The sequence below is a fragment of the Nannospalax galili genome, unplaced genomic scaffold (genome assembly GCF_000622305.1).
Source record: "Nannospalax galili isolate Female #2095 unplaced genomic scaffold, S.galili_v1.0 scaffold120, whole genome shotgun sequence".
Taxonomy (NCBI): Eukaryota; Metazoa; Chordata; class Mammalia; order Rodentia; family Spalacidae; genus Nannospalax; species Nannospalax galili.
The window spans coordinates 3,704,535-3,715,464 of record NW_008350324.1 but is presented as its reverse complement, the minus strand read 5'-3'; the positions used below and the strand labels follow the sequence as shown (position 1 = coordinate 3,715,464).

The 10,930-nt window shown below is 47.1% G+C and overlaps 1 protein-coding gene across 4 annotated transcripts in view; it reads right to left on the bottom strand.

Annotated features, from left to right (window-relative positions):
• The window catches only part of Rbm19 (RNA binding motif protein 19), a 115,734-nt gene that overhangs the window by 94,615 nt on the left and 10,189 nt on the right, over positions 1–10,930 (bottom strand). For all 4 annotated transcript variants that reach the window (XM_008847469.3, XM_008847468.3, XM_029570559.1 and 1 more), the window contains exons 8-13: positions 8,163–8,241; positions 6,324–6,395; positions 5,264–5,467; positions 4,934–5,064; positions 3,748–3,866; positions 3,475–3,571 (exon numbers count right to left, since the gene is read on the bottom strand). In XM_008847469.3, the coding sequence (XP_008845691.1) occupies positions 3,475–3,571; positions 3,748–3,866; positions 4,934–5,064; positions 5,264–5,467; positions 6,324–6,395; positions 8,163–8,241 (702 nt within the window). The remainder of the gene's footprint in view (positions 1–3,474; positions 3,572–3,747; positions 3,867–4,933; positions 5,065–5,263; positions 5,468–6,323; positions 6,396–8,162; positions 8,242–10,930) is intronic.

Sequence of the window (10,930 nt, the reverse complement as noted above, 5' to 3'; positions counted from 1 at the left end):
AACCAGACATGAATTGCTCCGGAAACAAGGTCAAGAATCAACAAATAGGACCTCATTAAACTAAAAAGCTTCTGTACATCAAAAGAAGCAACCAAGGAAGTGAAGAGAAAATCCACAGAATGGGAGAAAATCTTTACCAGCAACACACCTGATAGAGGTTTAACGTCCAGAATATATAATGAACTCAAAAAACAAAGAATCAAGAAAGGAAGCAACCTAATTAAAAGATGGGCTAAGGAGCTGAACAGAGAGTTCTCAAAAGAAGAAATAAAGATGGCTAAGAAGCATCTTAAAAGGTGTTCAACATCACTAATTAGGGAAATGTAAATTAAAGCCACTTTAAGATTTCATCTTACCCTAGTCAGACTGGCTAAGATCAAGAGAACAAATGATACCAAATGTTGGAGAGGATGTGGGGAAAGGGGAATGCTCATCCACTGCTGGTGGGATTGCAAACTTGTTTAACCCCCTATGGAAAGCAGTGTGGAAACTACAAATGAACCTATCATTTGACACAGTTATACCACTCCTTGGCAGATACCCAAAGAACTCATCCTATTGCAGAGACACTTGTACATCCATGTTTGTTGCTGCTCTTTTCACAATAGCTAAGAGATGGAAGCAACCTAAGTGCCCCTCAACTGACGAGTGGATAATGAAATTGTGGTTTATTTATGTGATGGAGTTTTACTCAGCAGTAAAGAAAAATGAAATAATAAAATTCGCAGGTAAATGGAAGGGACTAGAAACTGTTATACTAAGTAAAGTAACACAGACTCAGAGAGAAAACAAAAACAAAAACAAAACAAAACAATGTATGTTCTCCCTCATATGTGGATCCTAGTACCAAATCCTTATAAGTGAGTATGTATCCAGACATAACTACAGGAACCAGGATAATGAAAAGGAACCAGGGAAGTAAAGGAAAAGAAAGAATCTGAAAGAGAAGAACAGTAGAAAATAGGTGTTAACAAGGGAGATATGGATAAAAATGGGGTTATTTTAAGGGAAGCGGGGAGGGAAGGTTATACAAGGAACCTAGGGGATAAAGGGAAAGAAGGAGCTCAAGAGAGGTGGAACCATAAAAGTGTATTAAGGGAGAAATGGGAAAAATGGGGGCACTTTAAATGGAGAAACCATGGTGGAAGGGTTAAGACCATGCAGAGAGAAAATAATGCCTAGCTAGTTTAAAAAAAAAAAACCAGAGGGAACCATATTAACTAAACAACCTACTGACAAAACTAGCTCAAAGAATATATGTCTAGGCAAGGTTTATCTGAGAACGTTTGGTCTTGGCCCAAGCTTTAGCTACATGGCACATGGTAATTAAAGTAGCAGACTGGTGGAACTAACCTTCTTGGATGTTTAACAGCCATACTTTGAGTCCTATACTAATTTGGTCAGAGGGACATACAGGACAGTTTCTGCTCCTTGCCCTCCTAGGTTGGCTAAGTTCCAGGGGACTATGAATATCTCTCAAAATGTCCTCTTGTTCAGGGAGGCCATGGAGACCTCATAAGATGGACTTGAACCAGTGTCCAGTCTACAAAGAGGAGGGTCAACACAGAGGAAACATTTACTCCATGCTTCCAAAGTGAAGCCAGCCACAGTCGAGCAGGACCTTTGACTTATCTTCACATAGATGGAACTGGTAAAAGAAAGGAGCCAGGGGATCCTCCCAAGCCCATGCGACCCCTGAGGAACAGGTCCTCAAACGACTTTGGTTTATCTGGGTCAACTGTATGGTCTTAAATACCCAAATGGAAAGTATAACCAAAGATTAAAGGGATCAATACAATTCTTTAAGAGTCCATGTGTATAGCTGAAGGCTACATAACAAGAAACAATGCCAGACAGGAGAAACCTTCCTTTGAGTTGCTAGCCAGGGTGAGTAGCCCAAGAGACTCCCAGACAGTAACCCAGCATAGAACTGGGAAAATTAACAGAAGGCCTCAATCTTATCTAAAGGAATATTGGCAACCGATTGCTGCTAGATGAGGAACAGCTGATCTTCCTAAAACAAGGATCTCTAGATAGGCTGACTAGATTCAGCAGATGGACAAGCACTGGGGAATGGCTGGGGGTGCCAACAACACAGTGAACAGTAACAGGGATTAGAGTATATGGGCTCCGGGCGGGGGTGGGGTGGGGTGGGGCTATGGGAGGGTGACATTTCGGATGTGGGTATATAGATGAACAAGATTGTTTGGCATCTTTATGAAATACACACACAAAAAAATCAACAAATAAAAAAAACTGAATTATATTTGAGGAAGAAGCACAAAAATTTGCTTCATGTTAATTAGTAGAGGTGAAAAAACACTACCATTGAAATCTACCTGATGACTTTATATCCATACTCAGGTGCTAAGATCTCAGAAAGTAACCAACTGTGACTAGTAATAATCAGATACACAGAGATTAGAGATGCATGTACAAACATCAAGCACAAAAAATTGCTTCATGTTAATTAGTAGATGTGAAAAGCATTACCATTGAAATCTACCTGGTGACTTTATATCCATGCTCAGGTGCCAAGGAGCTCAGAAAATAACCGACTGTGACTAGTAATAATCAGATACACAGAGATTAGAGATGCATGTACAAACATCTAAATGTTGGTAGCATTAAAAATGAGTTCTGTATGAAACAAGTGTATTTTAAATATGAAATGGAGATCTTTTTTAAAGGTTAAAACCTCATTCACTTTTATGTCTTACAGGGTTTATAGTGAGTTCAATATTGTATAACTGTATTAGTTCCACTGTGAACCTAAAAATTTATAGCCACTTTTGAAAGAGATGCATCTTTGTTCTGGAAATTGTTATGGAATATGTTAATGCTGTAATGAAATGCTTCTTCTAATCATGTGGTTATTGATTTAAAAAATTTTTATTTTTATTTTATGTGTATGAGTGTGTTGCCTACATGTGTGTAAGTGTACTCGTGTCAAGCAATGCCCTTGGAGGTCAGAAGAGGGCATCGGATCCCCTGGAACTGGAGTTGTTAGCCACCATGTACATGCTGGGATTTGGACCCACGTCCTCTGCAAGAGCAACCAGTGCTCTTAACTGCTGAGTCATCTCTCCAGGCCCTTTTTCTTTGTTTTTTGTTTGAGACAGGGTCTTACTAGGTAGACCAGGCTGTCCTTGAACTCACAGAGATCCACCTGTCCTTGCCCTCCCAAGTGCTCACGCTTGGCCTATGCATTCTATTTTTAAGGGACAGTGATGACCATGTCTCTGGGGAGAAGGGTCAAGGGCAAGGGAGGGGGAGAAGCTATGGTAGAATCAACGAGTATAAACTAGCTGACAAACACACACCCAGGTTTGGCCTAAGATGATGCAGCAGCTGTCCAATCCCACAGATGTGCACTGGGAAAGGTGTGTGAACGTGAAACATACCCAAAACACGGAAATGGACACGCACGCACGCACGCACGCACACACACACACATAGAGATTCTTCACTTACGTGATCAAACACTTGGCTCTTGGTGGCACTGTATTTCTGTGCAATGGCATCAGCCACAGCATTTGGCCCCATGAACAGTGTGTTCCAGTTGTGAGAGCTGAGGAGCAGTGGCAGAACAGGGGGATTACAAAGTGCGCTAAATAGGCCATTTTTTTTCAGATGCCTACCTGAGGCCCTCCCTCCAAACCCCTATGATCATTGGGAAGAGTGAAAAGTGGGGCTTAGGGCAGCAGACCCTGGGACTGGGGCTCAGGACCAGTGGTTGACTAGGACCTGGAGCTGTTGGCTTTGTCCTTAGCTTCTTTCTTCTTCTTGTAAGAGGACCCTGGGGTGTCGGCCTCCTGACTGGCTTCCTTTTTGATGGTGGATGGTAGTACATGAAGCATCCTACCCTGGGGGTGGGGGGGTAGAAGGAGGATGTAAATATAGGCTCTACCCTCAAAGACACCAGCCGTGGTCACAAGTACACTGTATATACACCTGAGAGGGATGCAGACAGCAGATGGAATGTAGTTATTCTTGGTTCACGTGACATAGGGACCTGTCACTGTGGTGGGGCCAGCTGACACCATTGCACCAAGGCCTTGGTTCACTTTTTAAAGATTTGTTATTTTTATTTTCATTTATGCATATGTGTGTGTACCTGAGTGTATGTATGTACACTATGTATGTGCAATACCCACAGAGGCCAGTAGAGGGTGTCAGATTCCCTGGAGCGGGAGGTACAGGTGGTTGTCAGCTACCTGACATGAGTGCTGGGGACTGAACTTGGGTCCTCTGCAAGAGCAGGGCCTGCTCTTAACCACTTGGCCATCTTCCCAGGCCTGGAAACTTTGCCTCCTTTACAAACCACACTTAAAGACAGCACCCATAGCCCTGTAAACCTACACCCTGTCCCGTCCCTGTCCCTACACAGTGAGAAAGAGCTCCACACAGGTGACAGCAGGTCTTGCCTGGTGACAAGGACACCCATAAACCATGAACAAATAAATCAAGTTGAAAAACAGGCAAGACAGGTAGCCCAGGGCTTGGGGAGGTGTGCTGTGCTCAGTATCTGGTGCCACAAGGAAAGTGAGCTGCGGTGCTTGGACACGCCATGGTTACCAGGCTTCCTGTTGCTTCCTCTGCCAAAGAACTGTTTCTGCAGGTGATGAGCATGAGCCTTCATTCAACAAACATTCTGTGAGGCCCTACTGTGTGCCAGGCTCACTCTAAGTGCGACAGAGAGTGAAGGGCATGACCAGACCCATGACTTCAGTCTTGCCTTGTCTTTTCCCTCTGAAGTGATATTGTGGTAGGCCACTGACCGTAGGTTCTCAGGACTGAAATATAGACACACGTGCACAAGCACATGCATGCACGCATGCACGTACGTACGCACACACACACACACACACTGATGCGACTATTCTTGCTCACTTGAGCCCAGCAGCAGCCTCACTAGCTCTGAGCCACTTACCTGGAACACCTGCCCGTCCACCTCTGCATAGGCCTTCACTGCATGCTCAGGGAACATAAAGGTGATGAAGGCATAGCCCTTGGGCTTCTTGGTCAGGCTGTCAATGGGGTAGTGGAGTTCTGACAGGGGACCTGAAAACAGGAGAAGCATCAGTCTGGTGTAAGTCGGGCTGGGCTGGAGCACTGGGTGACAGGTGCTAGGCCCTAGCCAGGTGATAGGCTGGACTGCGAGATCATCAAATGGCTGCTCTGGACTGGCACAGGCTGCTTGGTACTGGAGAATATGGTAAGGGGAATCCTTGGCAGTTAGGATAAGCTACCCGACACCTACCATAGGCAGAGAAGAGCTTTTCCAGGTCCTCCTCGGAGCTCGTGTATGACAGGTTGCGTACAAAGAGCCTCCCGGAGTCAGCCAGGTCCTCCTCTTCCTCATGCTCCCCAAGTGTACGGCCCTGCCAGGGCTTAGTGCTGCTCTTTGGGGGGCCCTGAGCCATGGGGTCCTGCTTCTCCCTGAAGACCTCGATGTAGCGTCCGCCTGTACAAGGACAAGGATCAGGGCTGTTGGTCCCTGGAGCTGGCCCTTTTGAGCTCTGCTGTCCTGGTGCGTTGATGGCAGTGTTGATAGCAGGCCCATTTCCTGAGGCTGCAATCTGAGCCAACGAGACCTTGCTCAGCTAGTCAGTGTGACCTCAACCCTGGTGAGCCTGTAGGGCCATCCCAGACCATAGGGACATAGCCTCTGCATTCTGGGGCCCATCACCTCCCTCAGTTCTGGCTATTTGGCCTTGGAAAGGTTTCAATACGGGACAAAAAGCTGGTGAACTGCCACATGTGGGAGCCCAGTTCCACTTCGACTAGCACTCATCCTCCTCACTGGCTCCTCAGTATTCAATTACCCACCACCTGACTTGCTAACAGGATTCCCATGGTCCTCTAGTGTGACTCTTCTTCATCAGTGGTCCATGCAGCATCTTAGCCACTGTGCACACCAGGGATGGCCCTGGACCCTCAAGTCCTCCCAACTCGGCCAGTGCTGATCCACTACCCAATACATTGTCCACAGGAGCCAGAACTCAGGTCAACTCTACAGTGCTGCTCCCCAATCTCTTAGTGAGGCCTGAGAAGACAGTAGAGCGCCTGGACCCATTTCTCTACAGGCTGTCCTACATGTCACTCAGATAAATGGCAAATCTGCCCACTTCGTCTATGGCTTCCTGTGAGTCTACCCTGTGGCTTTCCTGCGGGGGTGGGGGGTGGGATGGACCATCTGCTCATTGCTGGATCCCCAGGGCCCTCAAGTGTCTGGCAGAGAGGAGGTGGTCAGCACCACTGTGATGTCGACGCTGGGATAAATGAGTGGCCCTAGGATGGCGTCTGACTCACACCCTTACCCATGTATTCCCGGTTGCATTTCAGCGCTTTCTTCACTTCCTCCTCACTGCTGAAATCCACGAAGACATACCCTGAGAGAGGACAGAGATGACGGTAATGGGGGTCTTGAAGGAAATGGGGTGTCACAGGCAGAGGTGGGGGGACCCATCTGTCAATGTTCAGACAACACATGGGCTGCTCCCCTCACCCTGTCTTTCTTCCCTCTCGCTTTGTAGGTGAAGATAAAGGTTCTAGAACTCCGCAGCAGAGGCCTGTCTGCCCTCCCAGCCCCACTCTGTTCCTGGACATTCTCTGGCAAATTGCCAGTGGTGGCTATGCTATAACCAAGGTCTCATGGCCACGGCCACCTACATAACCATTGTCCCCGGAGCTCAGAAACAGGCCAGGGAGTCCTTCCTGAGGGGAGAGCCTGACCCCACAGGAGGCAGAGCAGGGTTACATCTTACTTTACTGGAGCAGTTAGGTGACATGCCCAGGGCTATCTGGTGGCAATGCCACAGGCTGGCCCAAACCCATGGGTTTTCCACACCTGATGGGAGGCTGTTTTCTCCGTGTGGCCCTCTCATCTGTTCCACATGTAGGCACTTCACCCACCCATGAACACCCTTTCCTGGCTCCTCCCCATCGGTCTCCCAGAGATGCTGGCCCAGGTCTTGCTAGACGAGCTGGTGGACCATGTTTAATTTGATACAGCTTCTTCAGCCCCAACCCTGATGTCTTGTGCCTCAGCTGGAAAGCACACTGGATAAAGTCCCCACAGGCCCGGCCCCACCTCCCAACTTTTCCACAACCATGCTTGTGCCCTCAAAAGCATGTGTTTGAGGTGGGTGTGTAGCTCCAGGCCCCAAGCTGGTCCTCTCTACAGTGACAACTTCGACACCCTCTTTCCTGTTCCCTATCTGGTCTCCAAAGTGCCATAAACCAGGGATATCACCACCATCAGTGGCAGTTGACTAACAACAGTTCTCATGGAGTGGGTAAGGCAGCTAGCTCTATTGCTACCTCCCTGGCTCTAGTCCCGGGTGACACAGGTCTGCCCTGCTGCACACAGTCATTGATCCAGTGCCCAAGGACACAGGGCTCCTAAGCGGCTAAAGTGGGATGGAGCCCTCTTCCCCACAATCCACATGGAGCATGTGAGGGGAGGAAGGATGGATGAAGAGCATGGCCTGGTGCACAGTGTGTTAAAATCAAGACGGAAATTAGGGAAGATATAAGACACAGATGATGACTGGACTCTCCCTAACGTGTGGGCACTTCCCTGGGAGCTCTGCCTGCCAAGGAGCCCTCACAGCCTGCAGATCTAGACTCCCTATGGCTCTGTGAGATGTAACTAAGCTGCTGCTGCTGCGTCTCCTACAGCCTCCAGTCCTGGATAGCAGTAAGGCCAGTCGGCTCCTGCCTCTCCCGGTTCCAATTCTCCTTTATAGCCAGGCTCTCCGCCTTGGTGCAGCCATACCCAGTGCCCTGAGGCAACCTCACATACAACAATGTACAGCTGCACTCAGCTAGCAGAGTTGCCCATGGACCGTGCAGTAGACCTAGGACCTGTCAGCAACTACCCTGACTGATCATGAGCCTGCAGCGTAAGCAGAAGCCAGGAGAGGAATGGAAGGGGAGAAAAGGTGGAAACAGTCACCGCAGACCAGGCCACCAGGTACAAGGTTAGGAGGCCCTGGCTTTGACAGATTATGTTTATCTGCCAAACTGAGGACAACAGACAGCAACAAGAAATGGCTGCTCTGAAGGCTTCTCCCGGAGTCCACAGCCCCAGCTCTCCACCTGCATGGCCGCCCCTCTGGCCCGCCAGGACCCCCACCCCCACCCCGAGGTCTCACCTGTTTTGTTCCCATGAGCATTTCGCACTATTCGAATGGCTACTGGTTTCAAGGGTGCCAGGAATTCTGTAACATTTTTCTGGGAAAAAAAGAAAATTTCCCCTTGTACCTTTTTTTCCAGGCATAGTATTTTATTGGCCATGTTAAGTAACAACTCTCTAATTTCTTATCTCAGAATTCAAAGCACTTGACAACTGGGTCAGTGATATAGCTTAGTGGTAAAGTGCTTGCCTAGCATATATGAGGCAGTGAGTTCCACCTCCAGCACCTCAAAAAAGTAAAAGAAAATTTCAAAGTGCCTGACAGCTAATTTCCTAATGCCTAATTTCCTAATGAAGGTGGTCCTGATACCATGGCCTGTCTGTCTGGTTTGAGACAGAGTCTTGCTATGTAACTCAGGCTACCCTCAAACTCAAGATCCTGCCTTGTTCATATGTGTATGTATTCTTTGAGGGAAAAATAAATCTTTCTCACTTAAAAAAATTTCTATTACATTTGGGGAGAACAGCCACACACATTATGGCACACATGTGAAAGTTAAGGGCACCAATTACAGGAGTTAGTTCTATCCTTCCACCATGTGGGTCCTGGGGATCGAACTCACAAGTCATCAGGCTTGGTTGTTTACCTCCTAAGCCATCTCACTGGCCCTGTCGTCTTCATGTTACCTCTCTACATATACCCTGCCTTTTCTCCTGGTAAATCTTCAAGTCTTCTGGATCAGTACTTTCTTTTTAATGACATACCATACTGTAAAATTTTAATGTGCCTGTTTCGTTAACCCAGGGTCTTCCAACTCTGGTACTAGTGACATTTGGAACTTGTTGGGTCTTTGTTGTAGGGGAGGTCCTGTGCCCTGCAGGATACTGGGCAGCATCCCCAGCCACTTCTCACTCCATGTCAGTTACAATCCCCAACCCCCAGCAGCTTCTGTGTAATGGAAGAAGGCGGATCCCAATATGTCTGTTTACAAATCAAGTGGTCATGTATCGGCATATAAGTTCTAAGAAAAATAGCAACAAACTTGTATCCAAATCTCAGTGGCCTTGGTGATGCCCCTGTACGGAGAATTCCTAGAAGGTGGCTCAGGAGGTGGATGAATGTTCTGACATTTCCACCTTGGGTCATCAAGAGGATGCCCATCAGTGCCTGGCAGCTGTCACTGCTGAGTGTTAAAAGTCTGCCAACTATTTTCTTTTTATGAAATTGAGTGAGCACATGGACACTAAATCCTTTTTCTTGAAAACCTCATATGCCTTTACCAATTTTTCTCATGTCACACATCCTTTATGAAAGCAATCTGTGGGATGGCAAGATGGCTCATCAGAAAGGCTCCTGCCAAGTCTGATGATCTGAGTTCAATCCCTCCGACTTAAGTGGTGGAAGAACGGACTCCTACAGTTGTCCTCTGACCTCCACATGCGCATTATGACACACGCACAATAAAAAAAATTTTTTTTCAAGAAGCATTTAAAAAAAAAAAGCTAAGCCGGGTGTGGTGGGGCATGCCTTTAATCCCAGCACTTGGGAGGCAGAGGCAGGCAGTCTACATAGTGAGTTCCAGGACAGCTGGGGCTACAAGGAGACTCTGTCTCAAAGAAGACAAAAAAAAAAAAAGCCCATATAGACACTTGTCTATGCGTATATTACGGGTTGCTGTGATCGCTAGTACTTGTCGCCTTGCTGATACTGTAACAGGCCTGCAGACACTTAGTCCATCTTTCTCTTCATGGAGACCAAGCTTTGCTAACTGCTCAGGTCAGCTCTGAAGCTGAAGTCCCTGATGCACTTGAGATCTCTTTTGCTCTAAGGAAAGAAGCAGGAATGAGGGTTCACATTTTTTCCTTCAGAAACATTCATTATTGTTTATCCCATTACTATTTATGGATCTATTTTCTTCAAGTACTGGGGATGAAACCCAGGCCTCACGCATGCATGCTAAGCCAAGTGCTCTGCCACTCAGCCACACCCACAGCAATGTGGGACAGTCCTGCTTCTCTTCAAGGACAGGAGTATGTGGGCACAAGGACCTGTTTCCAAATTCTGTCCTTATCCATTGACTGGGCAACTCCTGCATTAGAACCAGCTTCAAGGCATTTCCGGGTGACCTGAACAGGAAGGTTCTTTGACATCACCCTATCTTGAAACCACCCACAGTAGGGGGGATTGATTTCTTTACTTACTTTAATAGCAAAAAACTGGCATTTTTTTTGCTTTAGGAATTTGGTGGAAAAATTTACATAATTTCCACTTATGCAAATGTTCTTTTAAGTCTTTTAGTGGAATTTATCAATAGCATTCTCTTTATATAGAACCCATAAAACACTGTTTTTGGGAAAGGGTCTCCCTGTAGCCCCAGCTGGCCTGGAACTCAGTATATAGACCAGGCTGGCCTTAAATTCACAGAGATCCACCTGCCTCTGCCTCCTGAGTGCTAGGATTAAAGGTGTGTACCACCACACCTGGCACAGAACCCATAAAACTTTTACCAGAGAACTATCAAGCCCCTCACCCCTACTCCAAGTATTTTTAGGGTATCTAGAGTTAGTCGTGTCTTTTTAGTTAATATTTAAAAAAAAAAGAATCTTGGGACTGGAGAGACGGCTCAGCAGTTAAAAGCACTTACCACAGCTGGGCGTGGTGGTGCATGCCTTTATTCCCAGCAGGCAGAGACAGGCGGATATCCGTGAGTTCAAGGCCAGCCTGGTCTACATAGTGAGTTCCAGGACAGCTGGGGCTACAGGGAAACCCTGTCTCAAAAAGACCAA